The 23543-nt window shown below is 38.8% G+C and overlaps 1 protein-coding gene across 1 annotated transcript in view; it reads right to left on the reverse strand.

Annotated features, from left to right (window-relative positions):
- Iqcm (IQ motif containing M) overlaps window positions 1-23543 on the reverse strand; it is a 469797-nt gene that overhangs the window by 306262 nt on the left and 139992 nt on the right. Inside the window, exon 6 of the mRNA XM_037206157.1 lies at window positions 2456-2546. Coding sequence (XP_037062052.1) covers window positions 2456-2546 — 91 coding nt within the window. The remainder of the gene's footprint in view (window positions 1-2455; window positions 2547-23543) is intronic.

Here is a 23543-nt window from a genome sequence, read left to right on the forward strand (position 1 = left end):
GGACAAATATTTTTCAACAATCTCCTACTAATGAAAATTGTGACAAAAATTTACAATTGATCCCTTTTAGCAAAACATTTGAAAACCATTGAGCAAAAACCCTGAGATGTTTCAACACAGTGGAATGCATGCTAATATCCTGGCACTTTTGAGGTGAAGTGAAGAAAGAGATAAGGAGGGTTGCTATGCTATGCGGCACTTCACCTTTGTTCTGTCATTGGACTGATCAGAAGACCTAAGCATAGATTCTCAAATATAATATATTGGAAAGTAACATATAGAATGTACCCACATCCACCATTATTGTCCTGAGAACAGGATTCTTATGCACAATAGTCTTTAATTTAAAATTTGAAGATATAGTATAGAACATTACGGTCTTAAGCTAAATGTGAAAATATGGAAGCATTCCATTTTGTCTGCTGTTTGCATGCCAAAAATAGAAAAATGTGGACAAAGGCAAACATCATACACTTATGAAATTCTTTCATATTCCTTATTTTTAGCCAATTATTTTTGTTTCTTCAGTCAATACTTTTATAATATACCTAAAAATGTGTATCACCTTACCCATAAGTGCCTCCCAAGGGACCTTGAAAGGAAATATAGGAGAGAAAAAAAAACTCTCCCATAGACCTCTATGTGACCTGTATAGAAACCCTCCCAGACTCTAGTCTGAAAGCCTGTTAGCAGTCCTCTACCTGATTGCCTGGCTGATTCTATTCTCTTCTTTCTGCTGCCTACAGCCTCTTCTTCTCTGTATTATATGGAGAACCAGATTTCAATAAAAAACTCAACTGAATGCTTTTTTTAAAAAAAAAAAAAAATGTACTAAATAAAACACAGGTTTTCAAAGAACCTGACTCATCATGTCCCCAAACGCTCACTTGTCTTTTCCTTTGCATTCCCATCACACTCCAACATTAATGAAATGAAGCTAATTGCTAACATAGGAACAAGTTACCACCATAAACTAGCTATAAATAAAGACAAGGCAGCCCAAGTGGGTTGAAGTTCAGGCTTCCCAGGCCTTAGGCTGTCGTCATTGGAGTGCATGTACCTGCTCTTAATTTCAAATAGTGTTGATCTTCCTCATTAAACAGGGTATGTTTTCATTCAAAATTGGAACTAGGGGTATTAGGAGACCTTTACCTTCCCCCGATTGTAGAAGAAACAATTCCCTGAGAAACTGTTAACTCTACTGAGAAAGAAAACATAATGAAAGACTTTATTTCTGCTCAGATTTATCATTAACAAGTGCCCCACTTGTCCTTAAATCGCTGTTAGTATTCTTTGGATTATAAGCTTCATATAAAGTAAAAGTATTTTTAAATGAATTCAGTTAATTTTTCTAGTTATTAAAAGCTTACTGGATATTCTAAACTACATAACTGCTTTATTAAGTAGTCTTGCCACAGCCATGACTTAGTTAAGCTAACCTGAGTCTTGAGTTAAATTTGGTCAAGATAGAAAGGGGAAAAATTAATCTTTCAATACAATAATTTCTTCCCTTATCATAAATTAAACCAAACTTCTTTCCCTGAATCTGTGCATACCTTCCACCTGTTCAAATCTAAGACTTGTAATAAATTTAACCCAAGAAAATGGCTACACCGGACAAAGATCTGTTAGTGCTAAGCACAATTTGTGACACAGATTTTGGATGCCAAGATATTCTTTAAAGCAAAATAGTATCTCCTCCAATATCTATTATTTGTACAATTGCATCAATTTCTTAACATGCTGTGCTAATGAAGTGCTAAAAAAAAGTCACCAAAAAGCTGTTTTAACAGAGAAGTAACTACTTTCTACAAGTTCTCAAAAATATGTGCTTAGGGGCAGTCAGAGGTTTTATCCGAAGGCTTAGGGCCAACCCTCATGCACATCCTTGTAAAGTCAACTAGAAGATGGTATGGTACTGTTGAATAATCCAGAAGAGTAGCTGACCCATCTTCAGACACTTTGGAGAGCAGAAGCAATGTTCCAAATCCTTGCATTCCAACTATGTTCTGTGGAATCATCCTCACCTTCTGTTAGAGAAAGACTAACCTTTAATTATTAGATTTTAAAGGGAAAATTATAACTTATTCTGCTCCATAATTGCTGCAAAGGAGTTATTAAAATTCCAAACTTATGTAATATTATCATAAAATATGGCATTTTTCTCAAGAAAGACACAAATTGGATTTGAGCTTATGCACTGTAAAACCCAGATGGTTTGCTTAGCTACTCAGACATCCTCCAGTTCAAAAGTTAATTGAACTGAAATCTAAAATTTTGATAATTGATATGCTTTGGGACTAGAGCAGAAAGATAAATTAGCTGTATGCACGGGGTGTTAATGGGCTTGAGAAACCACTGCAGTTGGTGAGAGAATATTGGCCAAGAAGAAAATCTCTTTTCTCTCCCCCTCTCCCCACCCCTCTATTGTCTAGGTTAAATAATTCCACATTACCTGGGCTTCTTGAGGCGCAGCTGCTTTTCTTTCTCCATTTTCTTACTTACAGATTCAATATCAGTTATTATTTTACCCAGTTTAATTTGTTCTGGAATTAACAAAAAAACATTGATTGTACACTACTATGATTTCCAAGTTCTAAATGTACTTTTCAAACTTAATTGCAAATTACAGACTTTTTTAATAAGAGACAACATATTCTTTTAAAAATTACTAACACAAAGTTACTCATAAAACACATTTGAGTAGTTTTTTTTTACCCCTATCCTACTCTGATCTTTTATAACTACTAAAATTTAGGGCTAAAAAGTAAACCATAAATGAAAAACATATATCAAAAAAGGACATATCAGAAAAATGCCTGCAACAACATAGCACAAGCCCATGAATGTAAAGGACTTCTGTGTGTGTTACCATTAACATCTTTATTTTCATAAAGCTTCGTTTATATGGGAAGCTCTGCTGTTTTAAAATAAGTTAGCAAGTCATTAGTTCATGAAAACAAAAGTCTCTTCATTTAATGTAGTTAGACTAAAGACAAACACACTAAGTCAGGCTTGTCCAGCACTTTTTATCTCCCAGCACGGATATACTGAAAGATACAGAGGCATGTTGTACTCATAGCATAAAGCCTGTTCTTTAGAAAAAGTCACACCTAGCTCTAGTCTTAATGTCAACACAGAATGGAACATACTGGACTGAACTATATAGTTCAGTGTGACACAGAATAGTAAGTTTGAAGAGAAACTGAAAACACAGTGTTACTATTATTCTTTGTAGTATTCTAGGAGTACTGAGTGGTTAGACTTGACCTAGGAATTACCTCTTGTAAGCCACAGAATAGTGATTTTTTTTTTTTTTTTTTTTTGCAAAGTACTATGCTTATTCTCGAAGAGAAGTAGCAATCTCCAGAACTACAGGGCATAACCTGTATAAGTTCTAAAGTGAAAGTCCTCTGTAGTATCCTGTTTTAAAAACAAATTTATTAATTTACTTATTTATTTTACATCCTGGTGGCAATTTCCCTCCCTCTTCTTCTCCCAGTCCCTCCCCATCTTCCCTGCCATCCACTCCTCCTCTATTTCTGTTTAGGAAAGGGCAGGTCTCCTATGAATATCAACAAAACATGGAATATCAAGGTGCAGTAAGACTAAGCACCTCCCCATATATTAAGGTTGGGCAAGGCGACCCAGTATGAGGAGTAGGTTCCCAGAGGCCTGTAAAAGAGGAGTCAAGGGTACCACAAGAAAACTCACAGAATCAACTAACCTGGCTCATAGGGACTCACAGAGACTGAACGAACAACCAAGGAGCCTGCATGAGACTGACCTAGGCACTCTGCCTATATGTTACAGTTGTGTAGCTTGGTCCTCAGTAGTATTTTTTTTTAAACTCAATCATGTAAGTAAGACTGCTTCCAAGCTACAAAATTGCTGAGGGATGTTCTGTATGTTAAATGTGTTGCTCTGATTGGTTAATAAATAAGACTCTGATTGGCCAGTAGCCAGACAGGAAGTATAGGCAGGACAAGGAGAGAGAATAATTCTGGGAAGTGGCTGAGTCAGAGAGACACTGCCAGCCGTCGCCATGACAAGCAAGATGTAAGGTACCGGTAAGCCACGAGCCATGTGGCAAAGTATAGACTAATAGAAATGGATTAATTTAAGACAGAAGAACTAGATAACAAGAAGCCTTCCATGGCCATACAGTTTGTAAGCAATACAAGTCTCTGTGTGTTTACTTGGTTGGGTCTGAGCAGCTGCGGGACTGGCAGGTGAGAGAGATTTGTCCTGACCGTGGGCCAGGCAGAACCAGAAAAACTCTAGCTACATAAAACACAAGCAGTTTTACCTTTAAATTTCAGTAAAGATTACAGAAGAGGTTGATGGCAATTAAAGAATGCAGATGTCAAAGTGTTTGTGATTGGTCCACCTTAAGACAAGTAATGGGCATCAGCCAGGTTATAACACTCATTGAGTTTGCAAATGTTTCTTTATGCAAAATCTTGCCTTTAAACCAATGTTATAAAATTTTGTTTCAGTTTTGTAACATGAACTATGAATCATCTGATTGAATTAATTAGAAGAAAGGAGATGGGGAGGCTAGAAATGAAAATGGAGGAGTAGTGGGGACCATTTGGTAATTTAAAATAAAATCAGGTAGAAGACACAAAGGACATGAAAGTGGCCAATAAATTTGCCCTGCTCCCCTCAGAGGTTAGCTGGAATCAAATATTCAGTCACCTGAAATTGGTCCCCTACCCAGTCAATGTCCTTCATTCAGATTTCTTTTTACCTGTCTCTTTCAGGACCTCATTTTGTCGTGAGTATCTCTAGCCATTGGCTATGTCCCCCACACACTCTTTCTCCCTTTGCCAACTTTCTAACCCTTCACTTCAATGATATGGTCCAACTACTGTGGCTATATGTATCGCCAAGTTGTGTTTGGCTCATAGGTTTATTTATCTTGTATACACAATTCTTAAGTTCCAATTTTGAGTAATCAACTATCTTCGTTTCAATCAGCATGGTCTTCTCAGAATTAACAATAGTACTATCCACCTGGGAAAGCATCTCAAATCACTTCCCTTTCAATCCCCTCACTTATGCAATCATTCATTAAACACTGTCCACCCTTTCCACTTTATATTTCCTCCTACAGGCCTTTACCATGCACTATCTGGAATCATAAGAGCTTCCTCAGTTGGGTTCCCACCTACAACCATGCTACCCTCTACCCTCCATGCCTTCCATAAACATTTATTTTTTAAATTCTAGAATTCTAAATTATCATTGTGTTGTTTCCTAAAATAATTTCACAGTAAACAGAGCAAGATTTTGTATAATTCTAGATCACTGAAATGCACTGAAAATGTCTTTTTAAAAGAGACTTAGGTATCTACTGGTAACTCTTGCCTAAATCACCCACTAGTAACATTGCCTTGTAATCTATTATGCAATCATTTATAAGCCAGCTTCCTCGGTGAAGAGAAAAAAACATCCTTCCTCTTTCCTCTCATTTTGAATATTGCTGTGGACATATTAGTTCCTTTTTGCAATTTGTATGACTATCCTTTTCTATGTTCACAGTGCCAAAATTGGCAGATGAGAGCCAAGCCAGCTCCCATACCATGCTGCACATCATCTGTGGTCTCTCACTGTGTCTTGCTTGTCCCAGTACCATTCCATCTTCACTTGGTTTTCCTGCTCCACACACGGAATTGGCTATGCATGAAGCAGTGGTCATTGCCTCTTCTAATATACTTTCTACCATTCTCTAGTTAGTTTCCCAGCTAGAAAAGTCTGCTTATTTCTACTAAAACAAATCAATTCATTCTCTAGGGTTCCATCGTTCACATTTCTTCTCTACCTCTATGCTCCATTTAAATATTTCCTATGATAGGCTTTCTAGTTTATTAATTTTATTTTCAATAATATACTACTTAAACTCCTACAGGTTTCTTTGGTTCTTCATCAGATCTTCTCAACTACATTGATAGTCATTAGCTCATTCATATGTTCATAATATTTTTCCCAAGACAGGGTTTCTCTGTGAAGCCCTGGCTATCTTAGAACTCACTCTGTAGACCAGGCTGGCCTCCAACTCACAAAGATCTGCCTGCCTCTGCCTCTCAAATGCTGGGATTAAGGGCATTTGCCACAACCACCTGTCTATACATTTTTATTTTTATATACATTGATCTCAGTTATTTTTATCCTTTACCTGATAATTTATATTTCTATGGTCTTTATGAATGTACTTCTAATCAGGAGAGGTAACTCAGTCTCACTCCTGATGGTTTACTTCCTCATGAGTTTTAATTTCTTACATTGTAAATTCATATTCTACACAAATAGAAACTATTCACAAACAAATATTCCCCAAGAATGAGAATTATTTACATATTTTGTAGAAATTTAAATACATGTGCTGGAGGCAAGATGCAAGGGGTATATATATAAGATATATCCCTGTAAAAGTATCTGTGTTTGCTTCCTGTAGGCAGCTGATAGCATTTTCAATTATGCTAACTTTAATTTCTCACATTAGAGGTTTTTAAGATATTGATACTATGAATTGTAATTCAATCCTAAGTAAGGTTATTTGTGGCTATAAATTCTAGAATTTTCTGTCTCTCTAGGAGTTAAGGCGAAAACAATAGCTTCTTTTTACCTTCTACAAGCAAGTTTTGTGTGTGTATGTGTGTGTGTGTGTGTGTGTGTGTGTGTGTGTGTGTGTGTGTGTGTGTGTAGTTGTTGTTGCTGGGGCTGTTTTGTTTTTTTGTTTTGCTTCTGATTCGGTCTTTCACCTTGCAGAAGTGAAAGTTCAGTTTTAGGGAGCTCCCACTTAACCAACCATCCTACATGGGTCAAGATATTTTCTCTGCACATTGTTCATTCAAAGTCCAATGAAACTGGGACCTGAAGGCTACCAGAGACATGTGGGACTTCACCAAAATGCAGATGCTGGCCCTGCCCTAAGATGATATTCAGCATTTGTTCTGTTTTCTCTACTTGAACTTTCAGGTGTTCTATGAAAATACTGGTTGAAGAAATGCCTGAAATATTTTCTCCTGTTGTTAGTCATTCACATTTCAAGACTCCACTCATAAGATGCAATCTGTTCTGTATCTAACTTGGAGTCACCAGTTACTGGCCCACTTTCTCTTTATTAATAGAAGCTTTTTAATGGTGTTGACTGAGAATTCTTTACTTTGAATTGTCTGCACATCTCATTATAAAACTTCACACATTTGTTAAACATTTACTATAAGAATCAATAAATAAAATATTTAAAACTTATTCGTTATGTTGTCTTCCTATTATTTATGTCTGCCAGTGACATAGATTAACTGCTTTCATTTTCCCCAATACTCCAGATACCACACACATACATACTTCAACCTCCTTCAAAAGGGAAAAGACTCTTCTCCCCTGACCTTTGTAAAGAATATTTATTCCTCCCCAACCCCCCAAAAGGAGCTTCCATTTATACTGTAAAAACAGCATAAAGATTTCAACTGAATCAATACATTACTGGGACTTAGTTTTCTAAAATCAGTTGGAGTGATTTAGGAACAGGATGTAATGAATGAGGCTGTGCTCACCATCTCAAGTGTCACCTTTCAGGATGTCATGTGATGAAGATGAGGGAGTTGCAACAATTTTGAGGTCTCTTCTCTTTAGAGAATTTTTTGAAAATGTTTCCTATTAGTTAAATCAGATCTTTTTTTGTGTGTAAAAAATGAGACCTTATATACATACTATAAAGCAGTCTTTCATATTGCTCTCTTTTCAAGACCCACTACTTAAATTGTATTCCATTTCATATGAAGTAATTATAATAAAATTTAGAACTTAAAAAATGTTACAAATTTTATAGACAGATTCATTAGTCAAGAATGACAGATTGTGATTTACTGACATTTCACATTCTAGTGTGTGGGCTGGGTGGATGTCATGTGATTTTCTACTGTTGGAATTTCCAGCACATGTGTGTTATACAGAATGCCAGTTTCCCACTAGACTGTGAACTTTGGTGGTTTCCTGAGGACAGGAATTGTTTTTATACATCTCCAGTTACTCATTCAGTATTCAACTTAGTTGCTGAATGACTATGGTGTGATAGGCAATCTGGTAGCTGCTAGGAATACAGGAAATAATCTTAGGTTTACAACTCCTTCGTTCTGGCCAATAAAATTAATCACATATTAATTGGGTGACTCCAACTGAAGTGCAAGAAAACTATTTTCATTATCTTATGAGCACAAGATAGAGAATGAAATGTATTCTTTAACTTTGTAATTGAGAGAGCAAGTATCCCTTAGTGAGAGAGCTGGATCTTTATCAAGTATACATCACAGTTAAAAGCTTAACACAACTTCAAAGAGGAAATGAGCATAAATTGATCTTCTCAGCACCACCCTCTCTAACAGCAACAAATATGGCTACAGTTCAGTTACCCAGATCTGAGCCTCTGCTCTCATGTACTGAGGTCCCTGGGGAAAGAGCCATAGTGTGCACCCCTAGTAAACAACCCCCATGTCTGTCTCTGTCTTCAATTAATTAAGATAGGGGTCTAGCAGACTGTGTTGAGTATCGTGCTTTCATACATTGTTATCACTGTTGTTAGAGGAAGGAATCCTAGCATCTGGATTAAAGAAGCCACAATGATCGACAAGCCATGGAAGTCAAAGACAAGAGATTCAAGCAAGATTTAGAAGAACCTTCCAGATATTTATCTTCCTTCCACATATTAATACACATGGGGCCCTTTGCTACATAAACTAGATTTGCTTATGTTTACAAAACACTTGCTCATCTCTTACCCCAGTACATTCAGTTGAAGAGAAGCAAGTGTGCCAAGCACCCTAGTTCCCAGAATTCATAATTCCACAGTTGTTCTTCTATGGCATTGACTCCTTTGCATGTGTGAGTAAGATCCACCCTGATTCATCGCCCCAAGGAGGATGGAAGCCTGAGGAAACTGATAGAGATTCTCTAAATAATTTAAAAGTTTGCCTCTAATCCCAAAACATTATATTTCTGTTAGGAATAGATAAAATAGACATACCCACATACACACAAAAAAAAAAAAACATACAGCTTAATATCAGCAAATCATGCCTTCCTTTCACAGATGACATAGATGAAGGAAAAGCAGGATGACTGGAGTTAACCTGCTCTTTCTGACTGTGCTTCCCGTTTAAACATTTTTATAAACAGTTTTATAAGAGTTGCCTTGGTCGTGGTGTCTCTTCACAGCGATGGAACAGTTACTTTTGCATTGCAGGTGGAACATTACAGCATGAGTTTCTTAGCTCACTGTTATGTACTCACTGGCCCCTGTGGTACCAACTCCTTTGTTGTGAACTTCTCTCTGATCACTAAATACACCAAATCCTGGCATAGGTAAGGAGCCTTAGCATCAGTCAAGTGTTACAGTCAGCTGCTTGACCACCAGCTTTGAGAGCCACTTGCCCTTCCTGTATACCCTGAGTACCAGTCTTCGTATTCTGAAAATTAGTAGCTGATACATCTGAGCACTACAAATTAGGTGGGGGTGTGTGAAATGATTCATAAACTTGGTAATTAGAGGCCTACTGTGGTTTTGTTGCTCTTGCTTTCTGCTGATTCAGAAAATAAAATTTGTCATATCCTGTTCCACTTGACAGCACTTCTATATATTTGCTAAGAACATCACTGTGGTTAGCCTGCAGGGATTCATGTTTCCTTCCCATAGTGTTTGAAGTTGGGAAAACAGGACACTTATTCATAACCCCAAATCCCTCTTAACATATCTCCCAAATGATATATATACAATTGAATCTCAGGACCAGAAAAATAGAGAAACACTCTAAAACAAGCTCACAGTTGCATTTAAAAAGTCAAAGGAAGGGGGTCCCATGGGAATCCTCAAACAACCCAGGCTGTTGCCAAGATGGACAAAAAGCCCTATCAATGAAGATAACACCTTCATACATACATACATATATATATATATATATATAATAGCTATGGGTTTATGTTTCTATGGGATTCCTGAGTGTGCAGCTTGTAGTCACTGGTTGTTGTCCCTTCTCTTGGGCTCTTTTCCTTCTGTTGGTTTGTTTTGTCCAACTTCAATGTGACATTTTTTGTTTTGCCTTATATTTTATTTTATTATTACCCCTTAGAAGCCTTTTTTTTTCTCTTGAGAAACGGAAAAGGAATGGATCTGGATGGGAAGGGAGGCGGGGAGAACTGGGAAAAGTAGAGGATGGTAGGTCAACCATAATCAGGATATATTATGTGGGACTAGGGAGGAGGGATGGATCTCCCTAGGAGGGCAAAAGAAAATAGTTATACACAGTTATAGATCGATGATAGACAAGAGTGGTAGAGAACTAGAATGGGAGGCTCAAACAGGGAAGGGGAGTGAAGACAGAGAGGGGCAGCTAAAACCAAAGGCCATGGGGGCGGTCATAAGGAAACCTAATATAGTAGAAGCTTCCTAAAATATATACATATATGAAAGCAATCTAAATGAAGTCTTGATAATGGGGAGGATAGAGTCCCAAATGGACAGCTCTCATCACCAAATGAAGCTTCCAGTACCAGTAATGAGCTACATATAATCAAGATCTTCCCCAAAGAGGTCCTGTAGGAACCCCAAACAACCCAGACTGTATAATGACAGTAGGGTCTGTTGCTGAAGACAATAGCTGCACAACTCATTGAACACAGAGAAGTTGAGCTGGTACCTACTAAAGCCTTCAGCCCTATGAACGAGAGTATCCATGGTACTGAAAGGTATTCTGCATGTTACCAAAGAAGAAAGGCAAACACCCACCTAGCTATGAACCTGTCAGTTTTGGGGAATATTATTTTAAGATGTGTGACTTTTGTTTATGTTGCATTTGTTTAACTCTGTGAAGCTGTGTTACTGTGTCTGTCTAAAACACCTGATGATCTAATAAAGAGCTGAACAGCCAATGACAAGGCAGGAGAAAGGATAGGTGGGGCTAGCAGGCAGAAAGAATTAATAGAAGGAGAAATCTGGGAGGAGATCTAGGAATGAGAAAGGAAGGAGGAGGACTTCAGGGGCCAGCTACCCAGTCACCCAGCTAAATAGCCAGACATGGAGTAAGAAGGAAAGAAAAGGTGTAGAGAAAAAAAGAAAGGCAAAAAGTAGACTGGATGATTTAAGAAAAGCTGGCTAGAAACAAGCCAAGCTAAGGCCAGGCATTTATAATTAAGAATAAGCCTCCATGTGTGATTCATTTGGGAGCTGGGTGGCAGGTCCCCCAAAAGAGCAAAAACAACAACAACTCAATCTACAAGGAGTGACCTGTAACACAAAACCTGTGGGAGTAATCAACCAAGATCTGATTTGACTTAAGGCCCACTCCATGAGAAGGAACCTATACCCAACACTGCTTAGGTGACCAAGAACCTGAGACTTGATATGCTGTGGACCTAGAACAAAACCAATTACTACTGTTCTACTAAAATAACATAGCCATAATTCTGCTATATGCATAAATCCATGTCTTGCTCATTCATCACCAGAGAAGCTTCATCTTGCAACAAATAGGAGCAAATACAGAGACCCACAGCTAGATGATTGATATTCAGAGAGTTAGAGATTGTGGAACATTTAACCTTAAAAGGGATGTCTTCATCAAACCCCTCCCTGCAGAACAGGAAGCAGGAAGGGTATAGAGGGGATGGAGGACATCAGTGAATCAAGGCCTTCCAGCTACAACAGGGCTGAGGCACATATGAACTCACAGCAGCTGAGGTAACATGCACAAGGCCTGCATGGTAGGAACTGGATGGGATCCTAGAGCTGAAAGGAAAAGTGCACATATGCCCCCATCTCTAACCCACAGGCTATCCTCAATTGATATCCACCCGCAAATGAATAATTCGTTTTCTCCAAGGGAGTCTCACTGGGGAAAGAGCCACTCTAAAGGGCAGGGCCCATGCCCAGCAGTAGATGCCAACATGAAACAAACTAAGCAGCACCTTTGGAGGTTCTTCGTCTCATGATACTGTTGGGGGGATTTCATTTCTTGGTGTGCTTGTTGTTTCTTGGTTTTGGTTTTGGTGTTTAGCCATACAAGATCTTTGTATATATATTATGGCTTCTGGCTTTAAGTTTTCATGAAATTCCTGTTTGTGCAAACTGGATTTCTCTGCATCTATTTGATTTGCTTGTGCTTTTTCCTTAGCACTTTTTCTTATTTGGTTGTTTTGTCATATTCTGATTTGTTTGTTTTTTATTTATCTTATTGTATTTTGTTATTATAGCTTATGTGCCTGTTTGTTTTCTGAGGAGGGACAGAAGGGTGTAGATCTGGATGGGAGGAGAAAGGGGAAGCACTGGGAAGAGTAGAGGAGGGAAAACCATAATCAGATTATATTGTATGAAAAACCTATTTTCAATAAAAGAAAAAATAAATAATAATTAAGAGGTCAAATAGTTTATTCTACCCCTGTTGGAATAGTGTGTGGAAAGCAAAACTCAGAAAGGAGCAAACATCAGTCGTGGGTGACAGATTGTTTGTTAATGTGACAACCAGATCTAATACACTTGTGTTGGTAGGTGTGAAGGAGATGAAGCATCTGTGGATAATCCAAGATACCACCACCCTTCATCATAGCTACTTAGTAACCTGACAGACAAGGAAAATATTTATAATTTTGTTCCCCACAGAAGATATTCAGAGGGGAGAAGGGCAGAGCTGTTAAACATAGGATGTGCTAATTTTAAAGGATTGAGGGAGAGTTTGCAAACTCAGGCTGTTTTCACTTAATTTCTGTAGCGTTCATCACAATGCCTCCTATTGCTGACTCTCTTGCATGCACATGTTGGATTGCTGTGCGATGCTGTGCGATGTGTCTCACACGCTCTGGCACTTCCATTTCATACTTCACAGTTTTAGTGTCACTTTGAGGTTTGAAATGTTTCACAGCTATTTGCTATATGTGGGTGCCAAAATTAAAGAAAAAGAAGCCAACCTATATCACTAAAAAAGACACTGCAAGAATAGAAAACAGTCAGATGGGAATTTCTGTCCCATTAACATTCAGAACTTTGTCCAGAATCAATTCAATTTCATCAAAATCTGACTTACATTTTACAGATACATTGATGCATGTGATTACTGTTCTTATAAAGTTAAATATAAACCTTTATCCCTGTAGATAAGATTATATAATTAAAAGAAACTAAAATACTATGATTCTTTTCTAGCCTTACAACTTACCCATATGCTCTTGCACAACAAAGCAAAATCCCAATTTGCCACCTGATTTGATCTGGTATAAACATTGGATTTCTATGTATGTATTTCCATGACTATTGCATTTTAATGTGCTAAAGTAAATTTATTTAAACAAGAAATAACATACATCTACGAGCTGACATTCATTAAAACTGGTATTTTCACCAACACACAAATAACAGACACTTTTCATGAGTTTTAGTAAGACAATAGCACACCTTGGATGCCCCACGTTCTCCCTGTGTACCCGCACTTTACACAGTAAGATGCTTTCCTATAGCAGTTTGGCATCTGACCACCAAAGTATTGCATGTCTTTTCCATGCTCTACCACTCTGCCCAGCTGCCAAACATCAAACAGAAAACAAATGACTAATGATAAACATGTGAGGGCTCACGAAAAAGAGAGTTTCACTTGAGACATATCTAGAATAAAACACCTAGCACAAAACAAGCACTCACTGCAGATTTCATTCTGTTCCTGTCCTTCCTTTCCAACTTCACGCCACCTGGAGTTCAAGCGTCTGGTGTGTTTCACGCGATGAAATGTGAAAGGTTTCCGAAAGTGCAATGAGAGGGCAGAAGGGAGCCAAACAAACACGGGTGCAAAGGAGCCGTGGGTTTCCTGGCTCGCTCTGAGTGAGATGTCAGAATCTGAAAGTCTTCCCTCCGACAGTTTAGAACTTCTCCTTCACAGTAGAAGGAACGCACGCTCACAGCACTGGGTATGTGAACAATGACAATTCATTACTAGAAGGAGAAGAGCGTGTTTTCCACCAGAGGCATCCAGCACTTAGAGAAACACAAATACTGATTCATGAGGTTAACCAGCTGACAGCAGCAGTGAGTGGGGCACAGGCCTCTGCACTTCACAGAGGAATTTCAACAGGGATTCAAAATCATTTCAAAAGCCCACGTGCAGACGGACTGGCCTGACACAAAATGAACCTAACAAAGCCAGTCAAGACAGAATGTGAATTCTAACTTGCTAAGGAAAAATGGTCTCTATTACATTTTCCATTTGCAATTTTGTCTTTAAGTGCTCGCATAATTAAATGCTTAGCAGCAACAGAGAAATCATTCAATTTACTTACTGTAATGATAGAAGTACATTACTATGAAGCATTAATGCAATATTATCAAGAATGGTCTGATTTAATTTGCCTACTTATATTAGACTGTCTGACTCAGATTTACAGCAGTCCCCAAGGGCTGAAATTGTACCAAATAACCTCATAAAATTAACAGAAATTTCTCAAAATAAATTCACATTAAAATCAACATTTTTCATGGGGGCATATTTAGGAGTCAACTGGCTAGGACAGGGTAGAAGAATAGATCAAAATAAGCACAACTCTATGAGTGTTACAATATCTAAGAAAAAGAGAAGAGAGGCATGGTATAAACAGTATCTCAAAACCTAATTATGCAAGTGGGGCTATCAACAAAATAAAATAAATACATCTTATATAAAATATTTACTTAATAAAAACTTTAAAGTAACAGTTCTGAATATATTTGTGAATGACAAATAGAAAATTATTTCTGTTAAAGGGAAAACTAACCTAATAGTCAGTTCTAGAGAACCAAAGTTTCTAAAAACATTAGAGTATGAAGAAAATTCCCTAGAGCCTTTTCTGTGTGATACTGTTCTACTCCCTGCTGTGGGACGGTCTGTATGTCAAATTGCTCTGATTGGTCAATAAATAAAACACTGATTGGCCAGTGGCCAGGCAGGAAGTAGGTGGGACAAGGAGAGAGGAGAATTCTGGGAAGCAGAAGGCTGAGGCAGGGAGACACTGCCAGCCGCTGCCATGACCAGAGGCATGTGAAGACGCCAGTAAGCCACCAGCCACGTGGCAAGGTATAGACTTATGGAAATGGATTAATTTAAGCTATAAGAACAGTTAGCAAGAAGCCTGCCACGGCCATACAGTTTGTAAGCAATAAAAGTCTCTGTGTTTACTTGGTTGGGTCTGAATGGCTGTGGGACTGGCAGGTGACAAAGATTTGTCCTGACTGTGGGCAAGTCAGGAAAACTCTAGCTACAACTCCCCCATACCTTCCCTCTCTGCACAATGCCTTAAATGAGTAACAAAGAGATGAAAAGTCCAAAAAACTAAAGTAGAAATTTCTGACTTTTAAAAAAGCTATTTTATACACTGTCATCACTACATAAAAACTTGAGCAGGTCACATACACACACACCTTAGCTAGAAATTACATTCATATTTTACCTTACTAATAAATCTCACATATTATGAAATGAGCACAAAATATACACTGTAATCAGGACCTACAGTAAAAATACAAATAAGGGTTTCATATTCAATCGGCTATCATCTCACTCAGCCCTCAGGATGAGCACCTCCATATGTGACCAATGATTTAGAACCTGAGTTAGCAAAATGCTATTGTTTAGAAGTACCCCACAAAAGTCCATATGTTGAAAGTCCATATGTTGGCCTAAGCCCATAGTGGGACATTATTTCTGTATATGGCTATGAGGTAATTTCCAGAAGAGATTACCATTTGAAAGAGTAGGCTGAGAAACATTCGCACTTAGAAGTGGAACCCTACATCTCTTCTTAGTCTTTTGGCTAAGGTCATGTGTAGAAGTCCACCCCACAGTCCAATATGTTAAAAGACTCAGCACCATCCTATGGTACTATTCAGAGGTGGCAGAGGCTTGGACAAGGGGGAAAGTTTGTAGAAAGAAGTTAGGTTATTGGGGACATATCCTAAAAAGGGATTTGGGATGGTGGTCTCTCTCTCACTTTGATTTCCAGGGACCATGAGGTAAGCAGGCCTCCTTTCTACATGCTCCCACTACCAAAATAGACTGTCACCAACTGGACCATGTTTCCAGGCCTTCCTGCTCAGGTATATAACATGCTTTCCACCTCTTCATCTTACAGACAGAGTATAGGAGGATTTTCTCCACATTTGTAGCTAGTGATGGAAGCCAGATCCGTGTATAAATGCATTAATTCTATGGTTCTGCAGAAACCTAATAACATAGGCAAAGAGAAGAACTGAGGAATTTTCTAATAAGATCAAAATTATAGCAGTGTAAAATATGAAAATGGGCCTCTAAAACCAGTGAAAACAAAACAAAACAAAAGGTAAGGAGGCCTATAATGTGATGTTGTTTGTAGTGGCATCCTGCTGATCTCCTGGCCTGGCTCCAGAGAGCAGCACCTAGTCTTACTCCTTCCTTTGTTTAGCCACACCTTTTGTTCCTCTTATCTCCCTATGTGAATTTTGTCTGAGAGTCAAGGATCAGAGAGTCCCCCAAGGATCAAAGGCCTATGCAAAACTTGGTCCAGGAAACCCAGAAAACCATGGTACCTGATAAATCAAGCAATTTGCACCTGGCATTTGGTCTCTAGGAGCTCCTTTTGGGTTGCTTTGAAGGTATGGAAATTAAGAATCTAAAATGTAAAAAGGAGTAAATAAATATGGCCTAGGCGAAGGGAAGAGGCTTCAGTCCTTTGAGGCTGGACCCCCCTGCAGCCATGATAGGCTAGATTCATTCTTAAGATGCCTCTGTGTCTTCATTCCACGGACCCGCATGACCCCACACACTCGTGTAGCGACCACACAGCTACATAGGTAAGGAGGCCTATAATGTGATGTTGTTTGTTGTTTAAAACTGACATTTTTTTCCTAATGCCTCCACCAGAGGTGTGTGCCCATAACCAGTCCCCCATGTATTCTTTTTCATTTTTTTTTTAATTCTTCAAGACAAAAAAAGGAAGGAGTGGACTGAGAACATGGCAATCTGATTTTAATCACAGCTGATGTGCCCAGCTAGCCTTGTGAACTTGAAACAATCACCGAATCACCTTAATTCCCTCCCTTAGTGTGAAGAGAGAACATGGCTGACACTTCATATTCCATGTAGCTCTGAAAACCCATGTGACAAAAATCATACTTAAGGATATAAGAACTATCTAAGCCAGATCAAGTATGACAAAGTGGCAGCAATTAGGACTAGACACAGATGCAGACACAGTTCCAGGGCCACATAATGCTACATAAAAACAGTAAATTAGAATGTGTCTAGATGGCTGAGCTTTCTCTAATTTCCTGTAGGTGTTATCTCTCCCATTGAACATGCAGATATTTCATACATTTTGGCCACCTGCTAATTTGTTACCCATGACTTAAAAGATTAATAATTCAGCTATCACTGTGATGTCTAAGATACAGCCCCACTCATGGGAAGCAGAGGCATTACTACCAAATTGAACTTCAAAACACATAATGTAAAGGCACTTTCTACTAAAATCCTTGAACATGTTTTTTCTTTGAGAAGGTAATACAGTGCAATAATAGGAACACAGAATTTTATGTACAAAAACATTGGTTCTGGTCTTGTTTACCATTAGTAAGGCCATGACCCTGTATGGCAATTCTCTGAGTGTCCCTTAACTTCTGCTTTTTCATTAGTCAATACAGCTGGGATGGTTAGACGAAATTGTGCTCAATGTATACTTTTTTCTCTGTAACTGCAAATCTAAGATAATAGACAACTTCATTGTTTTAACTCTATTTCCTAGAATTTTGTGCAAGCTATGGACCATTAGAAATAAAAAAGATTTTTCTAACCAAAAAAAAAATGAAAATATGTAGGAACACCATAGGCAGACAGAACCAAAATGCAGCAACAAATGAACAAAAAAGTAGCCATTTTCTAAAATAGAGACAGACGTGAGTAAAATAATGAAAAAAGCCCTCAATAAAATGTAGAACCAACATGCCAGAAAATTATTTATCAATCATGCAAGGCCATCTAATGGAAACAGTATTAGAGTATGAAATACAGACTAAATTGTGGTATCTTCTGTGCAACATATTGGTGATTTTAGATATATACTTAACCCTAATAAGCCTCAATTCTCATTTCCTACAAAGAGAAGAAGTATATTTGTGTATAGAATTTAAGCATATTACAATTTCTTGAGTTCCTTAATATTAGAAGAGCCTGTCCACATGGATGCTGTTTACCCCTCACAGTCATACTAGGTGTGCCAATTGTAAAGGTTCTGGTCCTTTGCTCTGTGTCCAGGTCTTTGCTTGGGCTGTGTCAGTAGCAAATGACCTCAAGGAAAGAGGCACCCAGCCTGGCAGATTTTAAAAGGACACCTGTGTCTCTTCATCTCACTGTCACCATAGTGAAATGGATCCAAATAAATTGCTATTTCCCCAGGAATCTGATCCTGGAAGGAGAAAGGGGCTGTCATCCAGAGAGAGGAAGAGTTTCAGTTTAACAATGTGTCAGACCTCCTCATAGCACCAGTGAGTCAATAGTGGCTGGATGGGTTCATACTTTGGTCTGGACTGCTCAGATGTGCACATTCCTGGCTTTTTTTTTTTTTTTTTACTTTAACCTAAGTTCAAGACCTGAAAGATGAATTTGAGGGGGCTGATCTGCCAGCAATCTCTTCGAGCCTCTTTCCATTGACTAAATCTCCTTTTTCTGCTTTTTTACTACTAATTTGTCTGTTTGAATTAGCTTCTTAAGGATGCAATAACCAAACCTGGATGCTTGAGGTACGGTATCTGTGACCCCCAAGCTGGATAGTAATCTCTCCTTGGATGAAAGCAACCTTACTTTGCAATCAGTTGGGTATCCAAGCTCATGTGTCTCACCTATAGCACCATCTGCCTGGTTCCTTCCCACCTCTCCAAGGGACTTTGAGGGACTTGGTAAGTGAAGATCAGTTTGGATGCTTAGCAGCTAATAAGGTTCTTTTCCACACAAGCCCAGGTTGTTTGTCTTCTGCCTGTAGCGACAGCTGGAGTTGTGTCTTATTTTGTAAATAGGGTGGGATACCAATCTCTGCACAGACCTTGTGGGGTGCTTAGCAAATAAATGACTATCAGAGGTATAAATGCTGGGAAACATCGGACACGTCCACTGGCTCTTCTTGGCAGAAGATTTGCAGATACACATTTTCATCTCGAGCCAGAACAGTCACTTCATTGCCCTTGCTCTCTATTTTATTGCTGGTTCTCACAGATGGTCACTTGTTAGGGAACCCACCGCACCACAGTCTGCGTCACCATCACCACAGTCTTCGTCACCGTCACCACACCACAGTCCGCGTCACCGTCACCGTCACCGTCACCGTCACCACAGTCTGCGTCACCGTCACCGCACCACAGTCTGCGTCACCGTCACCACAGTCCCGTCACCGTCACCGCACCACAGTCCGCGTCACCGTCACCACAGTCCCCATCACCGTCACCGCACCACAGTCCGCGTCACCGTTACTACTGGCAGATGCCACTGCCTCACCATGCTTTTGTCATTGCTCTCATACAATCGGGATTTTTTTTTTTTATTCAAACTAATAGTGGTGCTAGGCTCATTAAAGGGTCTTCTGATCCTGGGCAAGTTATTGTAAGGCTGCCTACCCCCAAAATCAAATGTTATCTTCTTCTTTGAAATTTCCCAAGTTATGCTTCGATACCTTCACTGCATTTGAATTGTTTCAGAAAAAAAAAAGTAGAGAAAAAAAACTGTAAAATTGCTTCTTACCATATACAAGAACTTAGAGATTTAAGCGCCACCTCTACTGGATTTTGTTACAATGTAAACATAATGTCAGGTAATTAGGGGGAAAAGATAAGTATTCCTATAAAAATCTTGTATGCAGAATGCCAGGGAAGCAGTAACACTTCTATCATAAACCATTTTATGTGATAATTGCCTTTTAAGAAATAGAGGAAGGGATATTATCACTAACAAAAAGGATTTAAAGAAATGCAAATTTTTTATTAGTATCATTTTCAAGTGAGGTAAACAGCTATTTGTAATGATTATTTCACTGTCATTTTCCCAATAACTCAGCTTTCCTCACATTTCATACCATTGTTTGTTTTAGGTAAAACACCTCAAATAATTTGACACACATTCTTTCTCACATCAGGAGTGATATTTTCCACACCTGAAATGAGTCTCCATGAGAGGACAAAGGATGCTCAACAAACCATGATATGCAGTTTGTCCTCAGATGGATTTAGCACTCTTTCTGTTTTTATCTCCACACAGACTTGCCAATGGTATCAACAACCAGACAGAACAGGAATCTGACTCACTGGCCTCCAGTGACAAAACTCTTGGCAGGATCAGAACTAAGATTTTTCAAATAGAGGCCAGAACTTGGTCCTACTCTTAATTAAGATGCTTCTGTGGAAAATCCTATTTCCCAAGAAACTTGAAGGCAAAAACATTTGTTGTAGTTGTTCCCTAAGATATTTATTAAGTAGTTCAGCTTTTATTAACATGTTAAAGCTACGAGATCCACTAAGGACCAAAGCTCTGTGGTATGTTTGGTCTCATGTATTCTAAACATGGGTTGCATAAATGCTAAAAGATTAGTTTTCAGACAGGTTCTGAGTAAACATTCTCTACTGATCTTTAGATTCTCCACCCAGGGGCACAGGAGCAAAGAAAGGCGCTCATAAAGCCCATGTATATTTCTAAGACAATTCTCTTTTCACAACAGAGTTCCATGGATAGAAAGCCATGGGCTTTTCTGCACAGCACATATGTGCTCAGCTATCCCCAAGGAGTCATCGGTAACATGTCCAGTATCTTATTATTACACTGTGTTTTCATGCAGATCTCATTTGGTTCTTGTAGCAATATAATCAGCAGGTATTAAACAATCACTTCAATTTGAGAAAATATGAAACTGAACATCCAATATAATGAATAATTTGGCCAGAATCATACAAGAAGGAAAAACAGACTTTAATGTTTGATATTTGGTCCCTAAGTCCCAGGTTCCTTCCAAGCAGGTGCAAAGATGTTATAAAGTGTCACACAGTTCACTAGACTTTTATTATCATTCATGTGTAGCATGCCACCCTGGTCTGAACATTTACATTCCAGGACTTATTGCTCCTCCTCTTCTACAGCCATAGAAGAAACTGGGTTTTTTGTTTGTTTGTTTGTTTGTTTGTTTGTTTGTTTTTTTGTTTTTTCTCCTGAAATGAATGTTTATTTCATGGCTACAAATGCAAAAACAAGTATTATATTCACTCAATATTTAAGAAAATAAGTCAATGGCCAGCCACAAAAACATACAATTTCTTATAACTGCTACAAATGAAATTATTATAATTAATAAAAAAAGCAATAATTTGAGTTTATTCCAGAAAGATTGATCAAAGTATAATGATCTAGACTAGTATGTTTCTAAAGAAAATAAATGACTAGAAAAGTTACTCACTTGATTCTATTGCAAATGTCATAAACTATCTAATAAACTATCTAAATGTAGTTAGTCTCACAAAGAAAATCAGCTGTAGCAGATCTGAACAAACCTGCTTTCCAGATGTCCTCCCTATTTTGCCTTTAAACAAGACAAAAGATCTATTTGAAAGTGAAAGATCAGGCAAGCAATGCCCTGGGCATTTAAACCCAAGGCCTAGCAGTGAGTCCTAGAATTTTAAACATAGACTATCTTTCCTAAGTTCTAGTAACTCAGAGCAGTTCCACCCAGAACCCCGACCAGGAACTCCAAAACAACCTTTATGGCCACTTAGGGCAGGTCATTACTGTTTGGCTAGCAAGGAAACTGCACCCTCACCCTCTTTTCAGAAACATCAATCTTCACCACATCTCTGCTGCTCCTCCCATTCAAGGAAACAGTCCATGCTCCCATGAACAAATGCTGTACTGACAGAAGACTCTCGGGGATACAAGGAAAAAAGCCACCATTTTCACAATAAAGGAGAAAAACAAATTGTCAGACTTCATCCCAAAGCTAATATTCTACCCTTTAAAACAGCTGTAAAACACCAGCTCTTTTCTCACTTTTACTAGCAAAAATAAATAGGTTTCCTGAGATTTCTTGATCTCTCCAATCCATAGAACCATAACCCACAGCCCTCACACACACAGAGACACACATCTTTTTATGTCTTTTCTGGTAAAATTTCTCAAATTCATCCTCTTTTTTGTGGCTTAAAGAGGGAACAGTAGCAGGGTCCAACACTCACTACCAGCCTGGAGTCTTCCCAGCCATCAGACCCCCTGCCGTGCATTCTCCAGATCAGCAGGCCACCGCTATGAGGACCTACTGAAAATGACTCTGCTACTTGGGAACATCATCGTTGGAAGAACTACAAAAGTTCAAGTGCTGTAGCACAGAAGGGACTGTGTGCATAGTTTTCATGTTACCTAAGAATGACATCACTTTCGCTGCACATCTCTTCCAAAAGCTTATCTTCTTTATAAAAGATAAAACAGCCTCCAAGCAGCAAGCATTAGATCAGTTTTCTGGGGCAAGCTAAGAATGAAAGCACGTCCTCAACATCACATCATGATTTAGGAAAAGAGCTCCTTGCTACTTCCTGACTCCAAAGCACATGGAAGACCCTCAGCCCAAGCACCCATAAGTACTCAGCCCCATTGGCAAGGGTGGAGCACAGAAAGCTTTAAACACAAGAAGACCTCAAATCCTGGTTCTGTGTTTTACCATGAGTGAGAGCGTGAACACCTCCCTGTTCGGGAAACATCTCATCTTTCTTATCTACAAAGCACAAGTAGTAATATGCACACTTTGCAGCATTTGGGTAGCACATGGCGTCCTAGTTTGGCTTCTGTTGAAGTTATAAGTACCATAACCAAAACAACTTAGGGAGGAGGGCTTATATCAGCTCACGAGTGACAGTCCAAGGCAGGGGCAGAAGGAAGGGGCTTGCTCTGCATCACCTGTCTGCTGCACCTCTCTGCATTACCTCTCTGCATCACCTCTCTGCATCACCTCTCTGCTGCACCTCTCTGCTGCACCTCTCTGCTGCACCTCTCTGCATCACCTCTCTGCTGCACCTCTCTGCATCACCTCTCTGCTGCACCTCTCTGCTGCACCTCTTTGCTGCTCTGTTCTGCAGCAACTGCTAGTCTACTACTTTTCTTATACAGATGAGGCCCTGCCTGCCCAAGGATCCTACTAACCACAGTGAGCTGGCCCCACCTATGTTAATTAGCAATCAAGAAAATGCCTCCACAGCTAGATAATTAAGAGATACTTAATATCAACTACCTTTCAGCTGTCCTGCCTTAGTCTCTATTAGTTGGCTTCTAAATAAAAAGTAGAAGCATTTTTTAGTTTTATAAAACACATAAAAATCATTTTCTAACTTGACCAGTGTGTCTTCAAACTGTCGTGGAGAAATACAAATGTAAAGGTCATTGACGTACAGGCTTTTAACCAAATATTTCAGTCTATCTTTGGACAGTGCTTAAATACATAGTGGCAAAGTATGGCTGGAAACCACAAAAACTGGTAGA

This window comes from Peromyscus leucopus, chromosome 5 (genome assembly GCF_004664715.2).
Source record: "Peromyscus leucopus breed LL Stock chromosome 5, UCI_PerLeu_2.1, whole genome shotgun sequence".
NCBI classification, from domain to species: Eukaryota; Metazoa; Chordata; class Mammalia; order Rodentia; family Cricetidae; genus Peromyscus; species Peromyscus leucopus.